The 24,965-nt window shown below is 44.7% G+C and overlaps 1 protein-coding gene across 6 annotated transcripts in view; it reads left to right on the forward strand.

The window, feature by feature from the left end:
* Nucleotides 1–24,965, forward strand: part of ZFAT (zinc finger and AT-hook domain containing) — a 195,925-nt gene that overhangs the window by 153,069 nt on the left and 17,891 nt on the right. For all 6 annotated transcript variants that reach the window (XM_012807040.2, XM_023514939.1, XM_023514938.1 and 3 more), the window contains 3 exons: nucleotides 2,512–2,630; nucleotides 11,478–11,601; nucleotides 14,173–14,303. In XM_012807040.2, the coding sequence (XP_012662494.1) occupies nucleotides 2,512–2,630; nucleotides 11,478–11,601; nucleotides 14,173–14,303 (374 nt within the window). The remainder of the gene's footprint in view (nucleotides 1–2,511; nucleotides 2,631–11,477; nucleotides 11,602–14,172; nucleotides 14,304–24,965) is intronic.

Genomic DNA, 24,965 nt, shown 5'->3' on the forward strand with positions numbered 1-24,965 from the left:
AGCATCACCTTGCAACACCCGGACATCACGTGGGCTTGGCGGGTAGACTAAGTCAGTGTCGCCTTACAACACCCAGATGTAGCCTGGACTTGATGGTGGAAGCAGTCATTGTTGACATACGACATGCAGACATCATGTGGACTTAGCAGGTGGGCACAGTCAACAAACATCACCTTACAACGTGCAGACGTCATGTGGGCTTGGCAGGTGGACCTACCATCCCCCTACAATGCACAGCACAGCGGACGTGAAAGGGTTGAGCCCTAGAGTTAGACTTCGATTCAGTTCTTGGTTCTACAACTTCAGGAGGGTTACTTTATCCTCAGTGCCTTTGTATTAAGCAAGGCAAGCACACCTGTGTCCTTGGACTGTGTAGGCAAGCTGTGAGGTGTCTGACATCTGATAGCCGCCCAGAATGGGAAGATGCTTGATGGCATCATTGTCATTATTGGAGGTGGCAGTAGTACTAATAGTAAGGTGAAGAGTGAAAAAGGTTCATTGGCTTAACCACTGAGGAAGTTGGTCTGACTGCTCAGTGCTGGGAGGGATCCAGCCAGGAAGCGTCATGCCTGGGCGTGAGACTTCTCAGCATTGGCACCACTGGTAGCCACCTGTGCTGTGGGGCCACCCCTCCACTGCAGCGTGCTGAGCAGTATCCCTGGGCCCTACACCCAGATGCCAGGAGGGCTCCCCAGGCTGTGATGCCTGCGTTTCTCCAGACATCGCCTGTCAGATCTCCCAGTTGAGAACCACTGGCCTAAGCCGTCAGCAGTGGCAAAGAAGGGACCTTATGTCATTTTTCTGGTTAGATTTCTAATCTTAATTTAAGCAATTTTTTGAATAGGGTAGTTACTCTCCCATGGAATAAAATGTAGAAGAACAGGAGGATGTTTAGTGAACACTGGTCCTCCTCTGCTTGCCTGATGTCACTCAGGAGTAGCTGATGACACCAGGCTCTGGTGAGTTCTTGTCTGGAAAAAAAAAGAGGGAGAGAGAATAAAAATGGAGACTCCATAAAATCTTCACTGTGAATGGAGGAGGAAGACAGGAGTGGGCTGCAGAGCTGGGAAGGGCAAGTTCAGAAAAAATAGGTGAGGATGCAAACCAGATATCCTTTAGAAGTTAAAGGATTGCCTCAAGTGAGAGAGAGCAAGACGGCTGATAATCAAGTCGTCAGAGCGGGGAGTGACATGGTTGGACCTAGCCCCATGCATGATACTAAATAATCATGAGAATGAAGTTTCACAGATGGTGAAATGGTAAGGAAAGTTCTTGGATAACTGTGAGGTATGGAGAGAGTGGGTGCCCTGCTGATGGGCATGGCACCGTGGCCAGGAGGGGCAAACCAGGAGATGGTTGTCCTCTGTAGAGGAGGGGACACTGCTGCCCTGCACTGCCCTGGCTGCCTCCTCACCTGGGGCTTGTGAGCCTGAGCAGCTTCTGGTCTGGGGAAGGAGCAGGTTCTCTCTAACGAGCCAAATGATGGGAATTTTTTTGCCCTGGAGTTCTGGGAGTCTAGGATGCAGTGGGAGGACTGGCCTAAATAGGAGAAGCCATGGAGTCCCAGAGAAAAGGCAGAGCAGGAAGAGCTGCATGACAGGGGAAGACAGGAGGTAGGGCGCTCACGACTCAAGAGTGACCTGTCGGAATCAGATGGCCTCAAAGTTCCAGACTGCCATAGTGACAGAGACTTCAGGAGGGTCACTGCCCCGACTTAGCTCAGTAGTGAGGCCTGATAGTGCCCGCAGTTGGCCTGGCTTGGGCCAGGAGCCTGGGGACCTGACCAGGACCATAGTGAGCCTCCTGAGGCTGAACTTTGCTTCTGAAGGCACAGTCTGTTCAGAGAGACTTTGGTCCAGCCTCTGGTTTCGCTGCTGCTTCTGATACAATTGTTGAAAGATAGTCTTTCACGAGACTCTCCACTTTTCTTTTTTAAACTCGAATTTTATATTCTCTTAATTAAAGCATCCAAACACTTACTGAAACGTGGAAAATTTAATCAGTTTAATAAATAGTGACATTTCACGATGTGACCAGCTTTTTAATTTATTCTTTACTGGGAAATTTATGTGGGAATAATATATACAAATGACTTCGCTTATGATGTGAAGGACATTGAGAATCTGGCTCCTGCTTTTAGTGTTTTGGGGCAAAAGAGATTGAGAAAGTTTCCTAAATTATTTTTTTTATTTAGAAATAAAAAAATGAAAGAACGGTTTAAGCCACTTATCCACATGATCAAGAGAATTATGTTACTTGTCTCAGTTCTGTCATTTAAACTAGCAAGCACATGTCAGGTTCTCTGCAAATGTTTATTCAATAACTTAAAATGTCTACCCTGGAAAACATACACACTATGTTGCCATTGTGTTCTGGTACTGAGATAAGCTGGGATTGAATCGAAGTGCTAGAGACAAAATAGTAGGCTTCTTACATTGGAGGAATTTGAATAGGAGGGACCACTGCATTCTATCTGCTGTGCACACTTCTTATGTCTGTCTTTGCTTTCAGGGGGTTTGAAGTGTCCTGTCTGCAGCTTTGTATATGGCACCAAATGGGAGTTCAACAGGCACTTGAAGAACAAACATGGCTTGAAGGTGGTGGAAATTGACGGAGACCCCAAGTGGGAGGTAACTTTTAAAGTGTGATATTGATCTTGACATTTCTAAAGACTTGTGACAAACAGATCAGCCTTAAGCACTGGGCACAGACAGCCATTCTCAGAACATTGGGGTTTTTGGTTGGGAACCTTCTGAAACCTTTTCAATTAAGTCTCCTGTCCAAGGGGTATAACTGGCTGAGATCTGGACTGGGCGTGTGAATTCTTATTCTGGGTTGAGTTCAGACTCTCCCGTGTGAAGGTTTATATTGATCTCGTTGACATTTTTGCTTCTGTTGTTTACAAATCCAGAGTTTCAGATGTCGTATCTGAAAAAATGGAAGTCAAGAAGTAGATTGCCACCCTTACCAAGGGAGTCGGGAGGGCTCCTTGTCTTGGTTCAAGGCCCCACTCTCCCTCAGTGGAAGACTTACGCTCCCACATGCCTTCCTTGTGTTTTCCCTGAAGAGTTGCAACTAGTCACCTGGATGAAAAGACATCTGTAGTGTGAGACCCAGGAGCTATTTCATTTTCAAATATGGTGTCACTCCCATGGACTAGTCGACTGAGGCGGGTTTCTCAGACTCAGCACGAGTGACATTTGGGTCTGGATGACTCTGTTGTGCAGCGCTGTCTGTCTTGTGCTTTCTAGGACGCCTACCTGCATTTCTGGCCTCTTCATTAGTTATCAGTAGCAGCATCTCCTCTCACCCACCCCAACCCCAACCCCAACCCCAACTAAAAATGGCTCCAAAAATCGCCAATGTTCAGAGTTCCCTGGGGTCAAAATCCACCCATTTGATGCAAGGATTTTTCAAAATGTCCAGTGGTTAAGAGTAAAAGCTTTTAAACAGAATCCACACACATGAAAAAAATTAATAGATTACTATGATGTGTGGATTATTCCAGACAGCAAAGGCTGGGTTTGGTAGGAGTAAATATATTAATACAGTCTATCATAATAATAGAGCTAGAGGGACAATGAAGGGATCATTGTCATAGATGCAGAAAGATGTTAGACAAAACTCAGTATTCACTAACACAGACTTTGTTGGCTACATTCCCTAAGATGAAAAAAGGATACACGCGAGTCGGCAAACACTAGCATTTTTCTGTGCTGGGAAGCACCATAGGGTTTCCACTAAAGTCTGAAGCAAGACAGGGATGCTCTGTAGCTCTGCTGTGCTTTGGCATTGTGCTGGGTGCATCTGCCAGTGTGCTCAGACAGGGCAAAGCAAACACAGACACACAACAGGAAGGGAAGAAATAAAAGCGTCTCTAATTGCATACGATGGGGTTATAGTTTGGAGAAGTCTAAAAGAATAAATGAAAAACTAATGTCAACAATAGACAGCAGATTAAAAGGTTAGCATACATCAACAGCATACATTCACACACACACACACACACACACACCACACACACACACACACACGAGGGGTGTCCAGAAGCTATCCACCCATTGTTAATACTGTTTTTCATATTACATGACTGGATACTTTCTTTACAGCCCATGCGTGTGTATGTGTGCGTGTGTATGTGCATGTATAACAAAAACCCTATTATAGGAAATAAAACCCAGCTAAATCAAGGTATTAACAAAAAAATACCCCAAATGTAAATGCAGAAACCTACAAAACACTCCTGAAAGAGACATAAATTTAAACATATATAGAAATACTTAATGACATAAAAATGTTAATACTCTTGAAGGTCATTTATATGATAATTTGTCAACACAATATCACAATAAAAATACCATTAGATTTTTTTCTGGAGCTAGTCAAGTTGATTTATAAAGTTCATTTATGAATAGCTAGGAAAAGCTTGGGAAAAACAACGTTGTTGAGGAGAATTCTACCAGATGTTACAACATGTATTGAAACCTTCCTAACTAAGAATGGTGTTTTTTGTGTATGAACAGATGGTCTCATGATGCAGAGTAGAAAGAACAGACCCAGTGATAGAAGGAAATGTATTACCTGATAAACATGGTGTCTCAAGTTGGTAGGACGACGATGGACCTTTTAATAAGTCATATGGAATAACTAAATAGCATATGGGAAAAGATGAAATCGGATCTATTTTTTACAACTTATGTAAGGCACATTTCAAAAGGATCAGATTTAAATATAAAAACAAATGTTTTACAGGTTCTAGAAGAAATTCATTTAGGGCTCGGCGCCTGTGGCTCAAGTGGCTAGAGCGCCAGCCACGTACACCTAAGGTGGCGGGTTCGAATCCCCAGCCCAGGCGCACCAAACAACAATGACGGCTGCAACCAAAAAAAAAACGGCCAGGCGTTGTGGCGGGCACCTGTAGTCCCAGCTACTTGGGAGGCTGAGGCAGGAGACTCGCTTGAGCCCAGGAGTTGGAGGTTGCTGTGAGCGTGATGCCATGGCACTCTACCCAGGCGGACGGCTTGAGGCCCCGTCTAAAAAAAAAAAAAAAAAAGAAATTCATTTAGACACTGAGAGCATAGAGAACTTTCTTATAATTCAAAATCTGTATTCAATAAGGGAAAAGATTAAAAAACATTGACTACATGAAGAAAATTTTCAAGTCTTATGGAAAAGAACTTATAAATATTAAGTAAAAATATAAAAGACAAAACTAATTTTTGTCATATCACAGAAAAGGAATTAAGATTTTAATTCTAGAGAAGACCTATAAAAATAGTGAAGAGGATGATTAGCAATCCAGTAGAAAAATAGGCAAGAGATTAGAAAGGTTTAAAGAAAAAGAAATGTAAATAAACTAGGATATCTCTGTACATAATCAGTCTCACACATCATAAAAGAAATGTTAATTAAAACTAGGCTGAGATAGAATTTCTCACACATTAGCATTGACAGGAATCTAACAGTTTGATATCATTTCTGCTGGAGAGGCAGTGGGGAATTCTGTTCTCCTACATTGCTGAGGGAAATGTAAAATGGTCCATTCCTACCAAGGGAAAACAGTATGTATCAAACTTACATACGCACGTCTTTATTAACTAAACAAGCTCACATTAGGGAACAATCTCAAAGTTAGACTGGATAAAATGAGAAAAGGTCTTTGCACAAGGCTATTTGTTGCAAGGGTCCATAGGAAGTCTCTGTTGTATCATCTTTGTGACTCCTCTTGATGATAGTATGTGGCTGGAAGCAACCTAGTGTCCGTCAGGAAGAGGTTGGATGAATGCCTTACATACAGCTCTGCAGGCAGTCCCTGGGTTGCAAACAAGATAGGTTCTGTAGGTTTGTTCTTAAGCTGAGTTCGTATGTAAATTGGAACACATATATTTACCTCTTACTTGTAATAGCCCCCATTTGTAAGTGCAACTCATAACATTAGTCAGGTGTTTATAACTTGACTTGAGGACTTCCTGGAATAGTCTCCATTTTTAAGTGTGAGCTGTAGGTTAATCAGATGTTTATAACTTGGGGACTGTATGGACAGAACCAAGCATCTGTGGAAGGGAAGAAAGGACATGCCTGTGTCTTCCTCCTGGTCTCCAGGGTGTACTATTAAGTAAAAAAAGTGGGGTAAAGAACAATGTGTACATGTGTAGTGTTTATGTTTTTAGAAAAAGTTGAAGAATAAATAAAAAACTTAGAAAAAGCATACATGGTAAATGAATCTAACTGTGTCACAGATGAATGACATAGTCGCACTGAAGGGGATGGGGAAAGAAGGAGCTGAATTTGGTAACTTTGGAAGACAGTTGACTGATGCTCTAAGGCTAAGGAGAAAAGAACTACAGGCAAGTGTGATCTGGTTAGGAAGTGTGTTTCTCATGGCCGTGTGGGGTAGTAATTCTGAAGCCACTTCCTATGTGCATTATGATTGAACAAATAAGGAAATACATTATAGGTAACAGGAGCCGGGCTTCTCATTGTTTGAGAAGGAAGTTACAAATATACGTAGGGCACAGCTGCACAAGCCCTATAACTAAGAATCAGAGGAATTATTATCACTATAAACGCACTTAAAAAAGAAAAAAACTCCTATGCCATCGATGATTAGCATACACATGTGAATTTCCTAGCTTTCTGTGTAGAGAGGGCTGGAAATGGTGACACCTAGCAGCAGGAAGCACACACAGTACCCACAACCTGGTTTCTAATAAACCTCTCTAAGAAAAGGAACCAGGGTCCCTTGAAAAAGTGGTTGGTTTCAAGGATGAGGAAGACCATACACAAGAGAGATCTCGGAACATCTTGTGGTGCTAGAAAGTAATGACATGGTCAGTCAGTCAGTAAAATAATTGACTAATTAGGGGTACACATGTCAAAAGAGCAGAGGAGACAGGCCAGAAGAACTCCCAGTGAGCAACGCTGGAGGATTTGAGGATCAAAATAAATGATAATATTGGATTATAACTCAGAATATAAAATAAATTCCAGCGGGTTCATGCTGATATAAGTAAATCAGTGAATGGATGAATAAGAAGGAACTACTCATCTCCACAAACAAATTCTGATTAATAACTATAGGAGGAATGAGAGAAATAGTAACTCACCACAGAACAACACAGGGACAGTTACAGCAGGCGAGGGCCACTGAGGGACGCTAACATTAGTGAGCAAAAGTTTAAGGAGCAAGGATATTTGCATAAATTAAAAATATCACCCTCCAAGTATTTTTTAATTACAAAGGGAAAAGTAGGAACTCCATGGTGGAGGCATCACCTTCACCAAGTGATCCAGGCGGGCATCATCAGTGGTGAAACATTCTGACATTGTGTGCCACCTGGTATGATGTGACGAGAAGGGCACTCACCTGGAGATACTCCTCACAAAAGTTGTCAACCCCGTCTGGTTATGGGAAACCACCAGACAGACCCAAATGATGTGTGTGGTCAGATTCCTGAGCCGTACTCAGATGCGTCCAGGTCATGAATGACAAGGAGAGAGTGAGGAGCTGTCAGCGGCGGGAGGAGGTTGTGGACACACGAGGACTGAATGCTCTGTGGGATGGAGGATCGAGTCCTGGAACCGAAAAGGACATGACGGAAAAGCTGGAGGAATCTGGATAACCCCTGTAGTTTAGCTAATAGTGTGTGCCAATGCTGAATTTCTTGGTTCTGATGATTTTGCCATGATGACATAAGATGTCACCAGTAGGGGAGGCTAGGTGAAGGGTCTGTAGGATGTCTCTGTGGTATCATCTCTGTGACTCCTGCGTAAGGTACAAAAAGTAAAAAATGTGAACCTTGAATGCAAGGAAGAGAGGCTGAGGACAAGGGTGGGGCAGGTTAAACTTAACAAGCCCCGTCGTGCAGTTTTGACTCTGATGTCATCAAAATGTTCATAGAACAGTAACAACAGAATTGAATTTTTAAAAAAGTAAGTCTTAACCATTTAGAATAAAATGAAATAAATGAACCTAACTGTACATTAAATAACTCCACAGAGAAACTATTTCAAGAGTTTAAATAGTAATTTGGTCACACCTCCCTAATGGAGCATAATGTAAAGGGAAACAGAACTGAAAAGGCTGCAGTTTCGGTTATTCTGTTGGTGTCAGTGCACTTCTGGGGCTGCTGTTAGTGTTTATTAACTACAGTAAAACACATAAACTATGTTTAATTCCATGAGCATAGAATGATTTTTGGGAAAAAAAAAAAAAACTCCATCACCTTCGTCGATGCTTGGGAATCAACTCTATTTTGAAAACTGGTGCATTACAGCCAAGAATCAAGCAATTATTCTACCTTTAAAACAAGAAAAAGAAAACTAAATGTGACTAAATGTGATGAGGGGAAGTTTTTGCTTTGCCAGTATTTCAGCTAACACATGAAAAATTAGAATATTATTATTTTTCAGTCTTCTAATGATGTTGAGGATCTAGCAGTGATCATCATTATCAATAACATTACAAAAAGAGAGACAAGCATGCGATATGTCTTCTGAAGGGCTTACACAGTGTCATCTGTGAAGCATCCTTGTGAAAAAGGGACCTGATTAAGCCTTTATATTTAGGTCTGACGACTAACTACAGAAAATACCATGGACAGAGGACCATGGTAATTGATTTCACGGTGATGGGATCAGCAAAATTTAGACTGTTGAAAACTCTGCAAGGCAAACAGCCGGCTTTATGCAGCAGTTAACTACAGGGAGGGGGGATGCCGGAAACGGTGGAGAGCATAGAGATATTAAGCCTTAGAAGACACATCAGTTCTGATGGGTGAACCTCATTTAGATTTGATTTGAATTAACTTAAAAATTAGATAATTGTTTATATATTAATTTCATATTAGTTGGATATTCCATGGTATACATATACCACAGTTTGTTGATCCATTCATGGGTTGACGGGCACTTAGGTTGCTTCCACAACTTGGTAATTGTGAATTGAGCCACAGTAAACATTCTAGTGCAAATGTCTTTGTGGTAAAATGATTTTTGTTCTTCCAGGTAGATCCTAGTAACGGGGTTGCAGGGTCAAATGGAAGGTCTGCTTTTGGATCTTTGAGGCTTCTCCATACTTCTCTCTCTAAAGCAGTGGTTCCTGAGCTTCCTAATGCCATGGCCCTTTAATACAGTTCCTGTGGGTGGCGACCCACAGACTGAGAACCACTGCTCTAAAGGCTGTATTAGTTTGCAATCCCATCAGCTGTGTAGAAGTGTTCCCTTCTCTCCACAGCCATGCTCATAAGAACAATAAAACACTAATATAGTCCAGTTGGTGGAGAGGACATTTGGCAGAAGGAGGGAGGGCGTGAGGCAGATGTCTCCTCATGTACACATTGTGCGGGTATTTAACACGTCCCCCTGGGTGAGGGGCTCTTCTACAAGTGCCACTTTACACTGGAAGTGAGAACAATGTAACCTAAAAATTGTATACCCTCATATTAATTTGAAAAACTAAAAAAATACTCAAAAAGAAAAGAAAATTAGATAATTGGAAAAATTTGAACATTGCCTAGATACTTGACAGTGTTGAGGACTTGTTAAGTTTCTGAGTATGACAGTGCTACTGTAGTTATATTTTGGAAGAGTTTGTTTTTTAGAGATTCTGAAATATTTATAGAGGAAATGGTGATTTCTGGATTTGCTTCAAAATGATCCAAGAGCAGGGCGTGAAGTGTATGGGTGCCCAGGCAAAGAAAGACTGGCCAGTAGTTGGTAATTGTTGGAATTGGGTGACAGGAACATGGGGGGTTATTATACTTACCTTGCTGCTTTTTCATGTATTTGAATTTTTAGTAACTTTTTTCTTTTTTAATATTAGGAACTTTAGAATCTGCCAGATTTCACTTTGCATTCTATCTCTGTCACCTACCAACTGGTGGATGTCAGCCATGGTTTAACCTCCGCAGCCTTGGTGTTCTTACCTGTACAGGAGGCTACTGGTACTTGAGAGGTTGAAAGGACTGAGAGAAGCCCCTGAGATGCTCAGGTCTCTGTCTAGCCCCAGGAAGTCCTGAGGAAATGGCAGCTGCTGTGACTGTGGGCGACAATGATGGCATAGTCCACTCCACAGTCTTCATTTACGCTGAAACGACAAACTGGTGTTCCAAATTCAGACTGCGAGAATTAATCTTTATTAACAAAAGTAGATGTCAGAATGTCCATTCCTTCTCTAAAACCCTGTCCATTGTGGTCAGCTAGTGCTTTTATAAAGTGCCTCTTTATAAACAGAGGGATGTAGTAACATCCCCCTCCCTGAAGGCTTCACTTCCAGCAGATTCCAGAAGGGAAAGTTAAGCAGAGCTGTGAACTCAACAAAAATAGTTGACACAAGGCCACATACTCAACACCACAGTGAGATAACAGAGCAGGCAGGGAGCTGGGCAGTAACAAGCTGCCTGTTCCAAGAGTGTGTGCTGGCACCTGCCTCGCAGGAACACCTTAGACAGAGCACTGCCTTCTCTGAAAGTGGGTATTAGGCAGAGTCATCGCAGAAGGGGAGAAACCACTCGGGTGCACCCGGCCCTTTCACAGGCTTCCGCACTGCTTGGATCCCATGTTGGCTAGTATGTCTCCCAGCAGCACTTAAAACAAAATGTTCTTCTTTTTGTTCGTTTATGCATTCATCAAATATTTATTGGGTACTTACTATATGTCAGGCTGGAAACATGTAAATGAACTTGGCCAGTTGGGTGTGGGAGAATAATTTTACACCATTCTGAACCTCTGTGTCATACTGATAAGTGCTCCCAGAGCATAAATTGGCTTCTATAACTTTTGCCTCAAGTCTTTTCTGTTCTTCTTGTGACATTTGTGTGTCCTGCCTGATGGCTCTGATTGTACTACCCTTCCCTTCCAGAAAGAGAATGTTATTAATAACTAGTCTGTGACAATTCTGTTGTTCTTCTTCTCTCTGTGAGGTACGAGGTACCTCTGAATGTCATTCCTCCTACTCTCTCAAATCCTGATTTTGCACAAATATATTTCTTACAGTTTTGTTTCTTGTACCTTCGTATAAAAGTAAGAATGGCATGAATAGCTAAGACTTACTGAATCCTCACTGTGTACCAGGACCTGTGCTTTCCATGCGGGATGGGTCTCCCTTCCTCTCCTTCCCCCCACCAGCTGCCCAGGTGCTGCCCCTCCCTCTGCTGGCCATGTGGCCCCCACGGAAGGGGCAGAGTAGAGGCAGCACTGGAAGCTGAGCTCTTTAGACCTCTGGTTACGAACAGCGTGTTCTGTTCCCACCAAGAAGCTTTCCACCAAAGCTAGTTTTAAAAAGTCTTGGGACTAGCAAGTTTTTTCTTTGGGAAACATATTTACTGGAGCAACTGGTTTCTCAGGGATGTAGGTAAACACATTGCTGTAAAGTACTGCTTTTGTGTACATCTCTTTTGTCCTAATACATTATCTTGCAGGTTCTGGGCAACAGCTGATCTTTTAGAAGGTAACTTCAGTGTTATGTTTCCATTTAGACAGCAGTGGAAGCTCCAGAGGAGCCCTCTACCCAGTATCTCCACATCGCAGAGGCAGAAGACGTTCAGGGGACACAGGCAGCGGTGGCCGCACTCCAGGACCTGAGATACACCTCTGAAAGTGGTGAGGGCCACGCTGGCTTCCTTAGACACCTCAGAATGAGTCTTCACTGGGTGTGCTGAGTGGATACCTTTGCAAAGGGATCACATCTGTCAGTGGACCTACTACAGACCCCTGATCCAGCATGCAGACTGGGCAGCGGTCCCACTGGCAGGCACCAGAGATCGCAGTCTCTAGAAATGTTCTGGAATTAGAGCAGAAGTGGGGCTTTCTAACACGGTGTTAAGAGTTCCCTAAATCTGAACACGTGTAATCCTCAGAACAACCTTGTGAGAAGCAGGTCTTATGCAAGGTCAGGCTGCCTTTCACTGTGACGAGTGGCAGGGAGTCACCCACTTTGGGATGTTGGTGGAGGCAGTGCTGGGATCTGGGTCTCTTGATATCTTGCCGGAGCACTGAGTTTCCCTTCTCTGATTTCTTATTGATTCCTCATGGTCAACTACTCTATGGGAGTTACTCCAGGGTCCACAGGGGCCAGGTGGGCCATGGCAGGGGCTGGCATGGGCTCAGTTGGACGTGGGGAGTGAGTGGGACTGTGGCACAGTGGGGGAGTCACTTCACAGACTCAGAGACCCAGGATCACCCACTCTCCTGGTTCTTAAAAGGCCTAGTCAGGATTTTTACACCAGATGTCGTGATTTTCAAATATTCGATCAATTTATAAAACAAAAACCAAATAAACTACTGTGCCAGCCTAGTGGCAATTGTGGCACTATGCTTAGTTTTTCTTGGTACTCTTTTTGGAACATGCACAGAACACAAGTGAATGTTACCTGCCACAGCCCTGCACGCACTGGGGGTAGAGATCAGCAGGTGGGACCAGAGGGAGCACAGGTGAAGTGAAGTGGGGCGGGAGAGGGGAGTTAGGAAAACTCCATTTTGCCTAATTCTGAACTCCCGAAATCCCAGATTGTGAGAAAACTGCACAGAAAACTCTGTGGCACACTCAGTTTGGGAAAGCTTAATCGGCTGGGCTGTGTTCCCTCCAACTCAGCAGGCAGTGCCTGCCCTTCTGGGGATTGGAGAGCTGAGGCCCAGGCTGCTAACTGTGGCCCCCAGTGCCAAGGCCCTGTCGGAACTTTGAGTTTCCTTCCTTAATGTTCAGTGACATCAGTGATTACTCAAGAAACACCTGCAAGGTGCAGCCCATCTTCCTCTACACACACATACACACATATACGCACACACACAGGAGTGCATGCACACGCACTCGCCCTGTCACTCCTTGTGAAGGCCCTTCACTGTCTCTTCTAGCTCTTAGACTATAATTCAAACCCTGCAGCTCAACAAGCTGGGCCCACCTGCTCTGGCTTCTGGCTGCCTCCCCTGCCAGTCTCTGTCTCTGGCCATCCCCCACCCCCAGGCTGTGCTGCCCTTGGTCAGACGCTACAGTTCTCAGTGAGGATGTACACTCCAGTGCTCTCTGGCATGCGGCCTGGTCTTTTGTCCTTTACACCACATGTTCTGCCCAACTCATCCTCATCTTCAGATCATATGTCACCTACGGGGAGCCCACCCAGTTCCTCCACGCAGTCCCCAATTGCCCTCCTGATGCGAGACATGCCAGGTGCTGTAGGATCTGCTCATGAGTCTGCTCGGGAGCCTGCAACCCTGGAAGGAGAAGGGGGGATGTGAGGTCCATGTCTGTATTCCGCTGAGGCAGTAAATGGTTGAGGAATTAGAGCCCCCTCAGGGAGCCGTGCAGGGAAACGTCTCAGTGCCTGGATGTCTGGCGTGTTTGGCCTCATCTTCTCCCCTGAGGGTCACTTCCTGGGAGTGATGCATTGTGAGCACACAAAGGTCATTTCTCCAGTCACATGCTGCCCCCTCTCCACATGGAGCACGTTGAGTTTCCCTTCTCTGATTTCTTATTGATTGACCTGCATTGGAACGTAGCCTACAAAAGGCCGCCCGTGAGGGTGCACATACTGGCAGAAACATCATAATGTTATGCTAGTTTAGAGACCAAGCTATAATTTTCTTCTAGCAAATTAATGATCAGGGTCAGGGTGTGTTCTAGAGGGTTACAGATGGCCAGGCAGATGGTGACAGCAGGTGGGGCATGCTAAATAGCTGCCCTGATGACATGGATTCCAGCCTTCTGAAATGATTAACATAGAGCCTTAAGCATGAAAGCTTAAATTTGGTTGGAATTCGAAAGCCCACTGGTTGGGTAAGTGAGACATCCTTAGACATTTTATGGTGTTTACTTGGCACAGTTTCACTGACCGCCTCCCATGTGCTCAAGGAAGACTGACTCTGCAGTGAACATGTCGGCTGGCACTCCTGGGGTCCTGCCTGGAAGGGCTGTGGTGTGCCCCCAGGTCAGGATTCAGAACACAGAGTGGGAAATAATGTAGTGTCATCTCCTTGCAGTGCCACTGGGGGCTTTGACATGTTCCTCTAGAAAATGCTTTGCAAGTTCTAGAGTACCCTGCTGATTATCTCTACTTGTCAAAGTGAGTGATTATGGAAGACCCAGACCTGTGTGTCCTCCAGGGAAGGGGCTGATTTGTGTTCTCTGTCCTTCAGCACCAGTGCCCTGATGCTGTCCTGTTTGTCTTTCCTTGTCAGGCGACCGGCTTGACCCCACAGCTGTGAATATCCTGCAGCAGATCATCGAGCTGGGCACCGAGACCCATGATGCCACTGCCCTTGCCTCGGTGGTGGCCATGGCTCCAGGGACGGTGACTCTGGTCAAGCAGGTGAGGCCCCTATGAGTGCCCCACAGCATGTTCCGCCCCGCCGCTGGGCACCTTTAACTCCCCTGAGGTAGATTTGGAAGGAAGTTGACCTGGTTCTCATGCACTTCTTGTTCTACCCCTGATCATTATGCGATTGTGTTTGGGGGAGAGGTATAGCTTATTTCCAAAAATTTCCGTAAACTCTTCATTGATCTCCTTTCAAAGAATCCCAGTGACAGGGAGTGTGGACCATTTAGGCTCATCCACAGTGAAAAGCAGCCTTGGTGTCCCAGGCCCCATGGGTGAGTGGACAGTGAGCCGTGTGGGAGCAGCCAGAGAAGCCAGGAGGGCTTTCTGGGGGCTCCTCCTTTAGTGGCAAATGACACCTGACCACATCAGCACAGGGATGGGGCACTGATAGGAGGGGAACGATCAGGTGGAGAATAGAGGCTTCTCTGCTTAATTAATAGTTGTACTGCTTGGCTGGTTTCCTCTTCTATCCTCAGTGGGGACTTTACCATCTGTTAAAATCCAGCATGTTTGGTAATTAGATCATTCTTTGTATCTGCTTATGCCTATCTCTGTCTGCTGTCTTTGCTTCACTTTGCAGAAGATTTAAGCTGGCTTTCACAAATACTTTAAAAAGGGAAAACCAAAACAGTACCCACATGAGAACCAGGAAAATGTATAATTTAAAATTAAAATTCAAGTTCATAAAGAAATTTCAAATAGAAACCTTAGATTTTTACACCATTGGCTGCTCTTTTCATGCAAAGCATGACATTTGGGCCCAGTAATTCTCTAGGGGAATTCTTATTGGTTCATTCAGGAAGGAATTTATTGAGTGCCTACTGTTTTCAGGCAGTGTTTAGTTGCTGGGGTTCCAGGAGAGAGGCAGTGTCTGCCATTAACTGTGGTTACTTTCTGGTGGGGAAAAGAATAGACCCTGAACAAACCAGGCCTACTGTATATCAAGCATCTCAAATGCTGGACACGTGCTTTGGGTAAAAGTAAACTAAGGAACAGGAAAGCAGGGTGAGGGGACAGGGGAGTAGTGTGGGTTGCCGGCTAATTTATACAGGTTTATTGGGGAAGAGCTCTTTGACATTTCAGGAGAGACCTGGAGGAAGTGTTGTGTTACTAGAGTCATCTCAGTTTGCCTAGAAATTTATTGCTGAATTTTATAGCAGAAAAAAAGAAGGAAGCATTGAGCAGTTAAATTAGAAAAGGGGTAGGCCTTTTTTGGCTCTAGAGACAAAGATATTTCTTAACGAGGCTGTTACATAGGGACCCATGAGTAAGCATATCCCTGTTTACCTAATGAGTCCAGAGGGCACATCCCAAGGCCATCTCCATGATTGTCCCAGAAGTGTGCCTAGTCACAATACAAAGCATGAAATATGGGCTATGTGGCTCGGCGCCTGTGGCTCAAGTGGCTAAGGCACCAGCCACATACACCTAAGGTGGCGGGTTCGAATCCAGCCTGGACCCGCCAAACAACAATAATGGCTGCAACCAAAAAATAGCTGGGTGTTGTGGTGGGCGCCTGTGGTCCCAGCTACTTGGGAGGCTGAGACAGGAGACTCACTTGAGCCCAGGAGTTGGAGGTTGCTGTGAGCAGTGAAGCCATAGCACTCTACCCAGGGGGACAGCTTGAGACTCTGTCTCAAAAAAAAAAAAAAAAAGAAATATGGGCTATGTAATTCTCTGGGAGAGTTAGTACGTTCTGGTTCAAGTTTGGATCTCTTGATCAATGGATTAGACTTAGCATGTCTAGATCAGTGTTTTTCAACCTTTTTTAGCTCATGGCACATTTGAACCTATAGTTAAACTTTCATAGCACAACTTAAATTAAGTTGATCCAAAAGAGTAAAAAAATAGTATACTTACTGTGCTTTGAACTTATTTCAAAAATAATTTAATTAATTAGCTTTAAAAATTTTTTGCAATACACCCAAGATCCTCTTATGGTGCCTCAGTGTGCCGAGGCGCACCAGCTGAAAGTCACTGGTGTAGATGAATGTTTAGATTGACTGTATGGCCTAAAATCCTCCTCCCCAGTGTGTTTCCTCTGTCTCGGACAGAGTCAGAGGGAGGCAGTCGGGTGCTTCTGTCTGTAGTGGCCTGGTGTTCTGCATTGGCTGAGAACAGGCTCATGTACTTTCAGGCTAAATACCTTTTCAGCTTTCTTTGATATTTACTAGGTTGCAATCTAGGCTGTCTTATAAATCTCTTCTGGACCTCCTCACTTGCCTCTTGGCATAGGGAGTCCTGAGCTGGACCTGAGACCTAAGGAAGGGTCTAATCAGGATGGTATCAAGAAGACTTGAGATGTTTTAAACAGCTAAATCCTTCGGCGAATGCAGGAGGGTGCCACGGATTGTGATTTACATCTTCTTTGTAAGAACCAGATTGATTTGCTGCTACCCAGGGACATGATTTATTGAGCATAGCAGGAAATGCAGTGATACATGAGGTCACATGTTTGAGATACAGCTTAGACATGCTTTGAGGCATTAGACTGACAGCAGGACAAAGGAAGAGGCAGATAAGCAGCCTGTACAAGCAGCGTAAACAAGTCAAATGTGTTCACAGGAGAAGAAGGCAGTGGCACCCTTTCTAGTGGGACTAGCAGTGGTACTGTTGGACACAGCTGGGAGTAACTGCATTGGAAGCGTTCCCTAAGGGAGTGTGTCCTAACCATCATCTTGTCTGCCTGGTTGCCCTGCACCTTGCTCCTGGCACCTGCTGATAAATGATGGATAGGAGAGTGGCTGGATGGACTGATGGGCAGATAGTACCCGCTCCTATAACAAAGAGCTTGCAAGGTTTCAGGTTCTCTCAAGTGAAAAAATATCCTCTATTTCTGTGCTCTTATTATTTAAGTTGAAATATAGTTGTTTTTATTTTAAAAATTGCACTTAACTTTTTTCTTTTAATTAAACTCTGGTTTAGGATTTTTCACTTGGGGAATTATATCTGGTTCATGAGTGTGCTGAAGCCACTGAAATGTGAACCCACTGCACCTGTTGGAGGCAGCGCCACTCCCCACTGTGTGGGCAGCACTTGGATGCTGGGAACTTCCTTTTGCTCCAACCAGGATATCCTGCCGAGGCGTCGTTCAGTAGATGTTTATGGAATAGAGTTGGCTCTGCCGTGGGTCTCATGTTTTGCTTCTCCAACTATGTTCTATAAATCAGCACTGGAGAGAAAAAAGGCAAGAATGCCTCATCATCAAGTGCGATCCATAGAGCAGAACCCTGTTTAGAATTACTGTTGGACAGCATATGTGAGATGTTTTTGAAGTTTCCCGCTTCATATACATCTTCCACAGGGCCAAAACCTAATTCTAGGTTGTACTTGAGAAGTTCTAGATGTTTAAAAATTTCACAATTTCTTTCCCATAAAAACAAATAGATATGTCCTTTGTTCGTAATTTTATTTTTCCTGATTTATTAATGTTAATTGAAAATAATCTTATTATCAACATTCACCCATAATAACTGGAAGTGGATTAATCCCAAATCTTTTGGGGTTTTTGGTTTCTGGGATGAAAGCAGTGGCAAGCCCGGCAGGTGGGCTGAGGTGCTGAGAGAGCAGAGATGTCGGGAAAAAACTGTTTTACTCTCTCTCTTTAAGGAGACGTGGAAAAACCTTTTCCAGTAATTTAGATCATTTGAATTCTCTGTTGAAGGCTGAAACGTGTCCCCAGTGACTCCTCGTCACTTCTCTCTTTCCTCAAGTGTCAGCATTAAAAACAGATTCATAAAGATCAAGCGTTTAAATGCTCAGAGAGAAGAATCCTTGTGTGCCCCTCTCAGCCTGGCAGGAGCACTCAGATGAGAACCTGAATGCAATTAAGTGTGTGTGTGTTAAGACCAAACCATTTTCATTAAATACATTCGTTTCCTTTTTCTTTTCTTTTTGTTAAATCTTGCTTTGTGGTTTTATGAGGAGGAAATTTATATTTGATTAATAAAACTAGCTACATAGATAGATGTAAGACCTGTTAGCACAGGATCTGATATCATGGCCATCCCTGAGTTAAAATTAGTTATTTAAAGGTAAAGAAAAAAACTTAAGAAAATAGTAACAGTGACAGTCATCACCATCAGCTCATAGCTTAAGTCACTTGTGGCTATTCCTGTGGATTAAATTTTATTTAAGAGACTAAAAGTTATACTTTATTATTTATAGCCATGCATTCAGCAAGCATTTACTAAGAAGCTACTATGTGTTCAATCCCTGAACATATTAATATTAGTTTCCTATTGCCACCATCACAAATTACCACAAACTTAGTGTCTTAAAACAGCACAAACTTACCACCTTACAATTCTGGAAGTCAGACGTCTGGAGGTTTTGAGAGAACTGCTTTCCTTCTGGGAAGGATTCCTTTCTGGCCAGTTCCAGCATCCAGAGATCACCCACATTCCTTTTTCCATGTGCCCCTTCCTCCATCTTCAGAGCCAGCAGTCACAGATCTCACACCCTGTCACTCTGAACTTGGCTCCTGACCCTCATACCTCCCTTTTATAAGTACCTTTCAGATTATATTGGACCACTTAGTAATCTCGGACTATCCACTGGGGATAATCCCCCATCTCCAGATCCTTAATGTTATCACATCTGCAAAGTCCCTTTTACTGTGTGAGGTCACACACTCACCGGCTCAGGGTTAGGGCCTGGGCCTCTTCACCAGGGGAGCATCATTTTACCCACTGGGCTGCAGGGTCGCATCAGGTCCTGCTCTCAAGAGGCAAATAGCCATGACGATGATTTATTTATTCTTTCTTTCAACAAACACTCTCTGAGCTGCCTCTGTCAGCCAAGTATTGTTGTCAGTAAACAAACTAGGTGAACGATGTGGTTACATTCTAATTGAGGGAGAAGGTAATCCAGGTACCTGTAATAAATAACTAAATGATAACAGTATGTTAGAAGTGAAAAGTGCAATAGGAAAAAGAAGCAGAGCTGGTTGGAAGGTCTGGAAGACGCAGACCTTAAACACACATTTCTAATCAAGAGTGACTAATACGTTAGGGAAGGTGGCCAGGGAGCCCGAGAACACCGGAGGGGAACCACAGAGTGGCCCAGTGTGAGCCTGGGTCTTGGATGGGGGTAAGTGCTGAGTAGGGAGAGCTCTGTGGAAACCATGATGTCTGAAGAGAGCTTTGGAGGATAGGCAGGAGCTGGGTGAGGCAGGAGCTGGTGTTAGCACCTGCTGGGTTAATAGAGGTATGGGGCAGGGCTTTGTGGAAAAGGCCCAATTAAAACAGTGACTTGCTGTGTTGTAACTGTGGGCGAGAGATTCTGAGTCCAGAAGCACCTTAGCCTGGTTTCTCACTTCAGTCTGTCCTGAGTCCAAATAGCCTGTGGCTATGTCACTTCTGGGGGCCTGAAGATGGGCTTTTTGCTGTGGGCTTCCCGACCTATAGTATACCTCTGTTGAAATCAAGTTAACAAATCACAATTTTGAGGTTCTTTCAAACAGTGAATTTACATGGAGCATTCCTGACATAGCAGAACATTTGGTACATCTCCGTGACCACCAGTGGCATTCCTGATAGCCCTTGATAGCCGGTACCAGCAGCTGCACCTGCCCCTTCTCTTCCTTAAGGTGCAACACCTCATGATGACCCAGCACCTTCCCTTTAAGAAGGTCAGGATGAATTAACAGTTTGCTTTTATGATAACAGTTTTTTAAAAACAGGTTTGCAATTTTCCTCATTGCTAAGAGTTTTACTCCTAAACAGCAGCTGGGGAAGCTGGGTGGGTGTCAGCCTCTGAGGGAGAGGGAGGGCTCTTCTGGGAGAAGATCCCTAGGCTGCAAGTAAAGTGGAGTGGATCATTTATTCATCACGTTGCTTATAAAAAAACAAAACAGCCTTTCAGGCTGTGTGCCCTGTGTGAGTTAGCCAGGACATTTACCCACGTACAAGGGCTCCCCTGATACCTTGGAGTTAATGGTGTGACTCTGGTGTGAAGGCCGACGGGCTACAGAGCCTGGAAGACTCAGTGTTTTAGCTTGAGATCAAAGACAGGAAAAAATCTATGTCCTCGCTCCAAGGCCAGTAGGGAGGGGGAATTTTATTTTTAGGGGTGGGTCAGCTCTTTTGTTCTATCCAGGCCTTCACCTGATTGGATGGGGCCCGCCCACCCCAGGGGGCACAATCTGCTTTACCAGATTTGCTAATTTAGATGTTAATCTCACCCTAAAACACTCTTCACAACTGTATCTAGAATAGGCTGTGACCAGGTATCTGGGCACCCCATGGCCTACATACAAAGTTGAAGTTCAAAGTTAACCTTTCACAAGTAGGAGTGCATTTTAGAGCATGAGGGTCTCTGTCAGTGGAGGGTTATTATTTTATTTACACTAGGGATAAAATTCTTAGTTGTCACAAAGAGAATTTTGATTTACAGAGTTCATGGTGATTCAGCAGCTTCCACAAACCAGACATACGTTAGTAGATCCATATTTCTATCAAAATTGATATTTTGGTTCAAGGGTCTGGAATCAGCTCTGTCCTGCTGATTGCTTGAGAGAGTCACAGCTGGGGAGATGTTGGCACAGCCTGTCCACCCCCAGGGTTCCTCCACTATCCCTCCATGATAGCAGTCACTGCTGTCTCTGCCTCCCTCGGGAGGAACGGTGTCAGCAGCAGCTCTGAGTGGTACTCTGCATTGGCAGGTCCGTGTCTCTGCCCACGTGGGGCCTCTCGCCTGCAGCCCCGCCTTTGGCTACCCCTGGCTCATGTGCCCGGAGTGGGGTGGGGATAGTGGTGGTGTCACTCCTACTACCCTTTCTGGTTCTCACCTGTCTCCCTGAGGTTGCCACTACTTGTTGTTACTTTTTTCTTTTTTCTTTCTTTTTTTTTTTTTGTGGTCTTTGGCCGGGGCTGGGTTTGAACTCGCCACCTCTGGCATATGGGGCCAGTGCCTTACTCCTTTGAGCCACAGGCGCTGCCCTGTTGTTCCTCTTGATGTGCTAGATGCTTCACCAGCTATCTGCTGGTGCCTTTGTGGCAAGGAACACCAGGAAGGAGCAACTGTGACTGCCTCAGACCTGCAGGCAGCAGCCCACCTCCACCAGGCAGACCCTCAGCCTGCTGCAGAATTATGCTGACATAATCCCATTCAATAGCCCACTTGTTCCTCTCACGGACTTTAACTGACGATTACGAAAAAATAGAATAAGGCATGAATCAAAGCTTTGCTCTAATCAGCCCACCTTCTCCTACTGCTTCCACATGGCTTTTGTCATTTTCCCGTGGTCTCTGTACTGGCTGGCAGTGGAGGCTGAGGAAATGTTTGTTCGGAGGGGAAGCCAGGCAGAGCCCTTCGCCGGGCAGCATGTGCTCCGAGAGGCAGTTTCACTAACAGTTCTCTCTCGGAGACACCTGTAGGTTGTGAGCCAGCCCTGGAATTGCTGTTTGTTTATTTTCAGTTCATTATTTTTGCAAGGAAATGTCATTTACTTTTCTATAGAGACCACATATACCACTTGCCTCTTGGTAAGTAAGTGCCTGTCTAGTGTGTCCTGTTTTAATTTAAGGCCCTGAGTAATAAGGTCCCTGGCCCCTTCCTCACTGTCCACCTGTACAAAGCGTCTGGTGGGAGAAGCCTGCTGCCCCATGGGCCACCTGAAAGGGGGGAGCCCAGATGGCCTCCTCCCTCTGGAGACAGATGTTGCACATGTCTTAAGATCCATGGCCAAATAGTGGGAAGAAGGATCTGGAAAATGATTTATAAGGCTTCAAAATCAATTCTTTTTATTATTTTTAAAAATAACCAGTGTATTAATTTCATGGTCTCTATTAATTTGTTGGCATGACACATTTTTCTAACCATTTTCAGATCACAATATAGGAGATACTGGGCATCTGAGTTATCTCCAAAGGAGTCTGAGTTGATCTCTCTCCTCTTACTCTGTCCAGAAAAGGGAGTGACTGGAGTTCTTCCTTTTTTCTTATCCCTCTAAGCTCAAGTACCTGGTGAATTAATGGAATTTTCCTTTTCTTTTCCCACAGAGGCACTTTTTGATTTAGACTGTAAACAGAGCTCTCCCGGACTTCAGTGCCTTCCACTTAGTGCAGATAAAAGGGGAGTCACTGGCTCACTTGTCTCCCCCTTTTCTTGTCACCCCGCCTTTCCCCTTTCACCTCCTTTGACTGATGCATTGTAACGGCAGGGTTTGATTCCCTGGCACCATCAGGAAACCCTGGCATCTTCATTTGTATCATTTACTCTACTTTCCCGTTATTTATTTATTTTTTGTCATTGTTGGGATTCATCTAAGGAAAACTTCCTAGAGGATTAAGACTATATATGATTTTAAAAGAGCTGATAGTAACAGTTTCTGTCTTCCCTCATTGTGTGATGGGATGTCACGCCCGTTCCATGCTTGCTGACTCTGCTGTAATTACAGTGGTAATGGATTCAGGTGCCTATGGAAGATGCCTGCACAGGAATCACACCTGTCGTTAGGAGGCAGGCAGGTCCATTGTGCACGAGGAACCGAGAGCATCCACCATGCTTCCTAGGCCCTCAGAGCTGCAATACTGGGTTCTCAGGCACGTGGTCAGGACTCCTGACAGACACAATCCAGGGTTGACCTTCATCTTTTAATTCCCAGTCCTTTTCATCATTTTGAAATACTGAAGTCTCACTGATGACTTTCTTGGTTTCCCCCTTATCACAGCCCTTGTTCCGATAACCAGCTTTGAGCTACACATCGTGGTTGGTTGGCAAGGGCAGGCTTCTGCCTAATGAACTTTGCGGTGCAATTGATTTGATCCCAGGGCTCTGCCAACTTTAATTATATCAAGCTCCTAATTATATATACAGGTAGCCTCTCTAAGAATTTCCATGCTTCACAATCCTGATGGAACATTTATTCTGCTGTCACTGAACAGCGACCTTCAGCATGGAGCTTCAGAGCTAAGAAGTCATCCAAGACCTTGGCAATGGGTTACTCCCCCTTGTCACTCAATGCCAAGTCTTGTCCTTTGTAGGCCTGCCTTGGTTCTCCTTTAGCCATCTTTTCTTTTTCTTTGTTTAAACTTCTTCCAGAGATTCTTGTCTCTGGCCTGGCTTCGGATGGCTGATGTTCCATATCATGTCCTTTTTCCAAGTTCTTTTATTATTGTCGAGGCCTCTGATGCTATGGCAGTTACTGAAAATGCCATTTCTTTGTGAAATTTAAAAGCAAAAATAAGTTCTATGTTATATCTGTGGCTGTATGAGAAATAGTCTGAAAAAAATAGAGAATAAAGATTTTTCTCCGTTCCATTTTAGTGCCTCTTTTCTGTGTAACCCATCCTCAGCTAACCCAAGGAGAAACTTGCTTCTCTCTTTTCCTAAGTCTCCATTTTTCTACTGTTCTGCCCCAAGAAGCTGCAGCTTTGGTTAGAGCTATTTGCAGAATCCTCCTTTTAGGGATTTTCTACTGCTGAGTTAATAACTCTTTGCCTAGTGCCTGTCTCCTGACCCATGTCCTCAGCCAGGGCAGGTGGGTTTTAACCAATTCTCCCCTCTACAGCTTTTTTACCCTGGGAAGCTGTTCTTGCTGGCTGAGGTCACTCAGCCTCAGGTTTGGAGCCAATGCCAAGTCTGTAGTAGCCCTGACAGGAGGGACCAGACCTGTCACTCCATCAGGAGGATGTGGGCTTGACTTTGTCCTCAGACAGAGCTGCTTCAGCTTGCCTTTGCTTCTCATTCCCCTGGAGCGAGGGCTCTTACAGCCTGTCGGGTCCACAGGAGCCCTGTTCTCCAGAACTCACAAGTGTGATAAGCTGTCATTCCCCTGCTTTCATTGACAGATGGCACGGTTGGCCATCTATCAATGGTCACATAGATAGAAAGATTGCTCAGTTGGGCCTAAACTTATCCTATGAGCCCTGAAAGCAGAGAATTTCCCTACCTGGTGGCAGATGTCAGAGCAATTAGAAGCAGAAGGATTTGGGTGGTTTTAAGCTATTATCTTTTTGGTAATTCGTTACACAGAAAATGCGTACAGCTGCTGAGTAAACAGTCAGATGAGAAACCAAGCTCTCTTCTGCTAACAGCAGGCATGGCTGCAGCACACTGCCGTGCAGCACTCTGGTCAGAGGGAGGTCTGGGGCATCTGGACGTCCTGCTTCTCCAGGAACAGGCATTCAGGCCCCAGGAGCAGCCCTGAGTTCCTGCCCTTTCCTTCCTTCCTCCCATGCCCTCCAGTATATTTATATTAAATATAAACAGACACAAGTGGCTGCTTTGAAAAGAACCCCACCCCACCCCAGCATAGTGTGCTTCCACGTGAAAGCAAATGCTCAGAGAAGGAGCTGCTTGTGGGCCCTGTTAGGATAACTCTCTGGCCAATAGGGAGAACCTGCTAGACGTTGTAGCTTAGCTAACTTCTACTGTCACATAGTCCTTCCTACCCTGATGGGCCATCAGAAGAGAATGGTGACTGAGGGCTGCTCCAGGCAGTGATGACAGTGGTAGGTATAGGAGTGTCCTTGCCCAACCCCTGCACAGGGGTTGGTCACAAACGGTTTCGTAGTGTGCTTGTTTGCACATGTGTATCACAGATGGTATCCTAGTGTGCTTGTTCGCATACGTGGATCACAAACGGTATCGTAGTGTGCTTGTCTGCACACGTGGATCACAAACTGTATCGTAGTGTGCTTGTCTGCA

The sequence above is a fragment of the Otolemur garnettii genome, unplaced genomic scaffold (genome assembly GCF_000181295.1).
Source record: "Otolemur garnettii isolate 467f Iridium unplaced genomic scaffold, OtoGar3 scaffold00062, whole genome shotgun sequence".
NCBI classification, from domain to species: domain Eukaryota; kingdom Metazoa; phylum Chordata; class Mammalia; order Primates; family Galagidae; genus Otolemur; species Otolemur garnettii.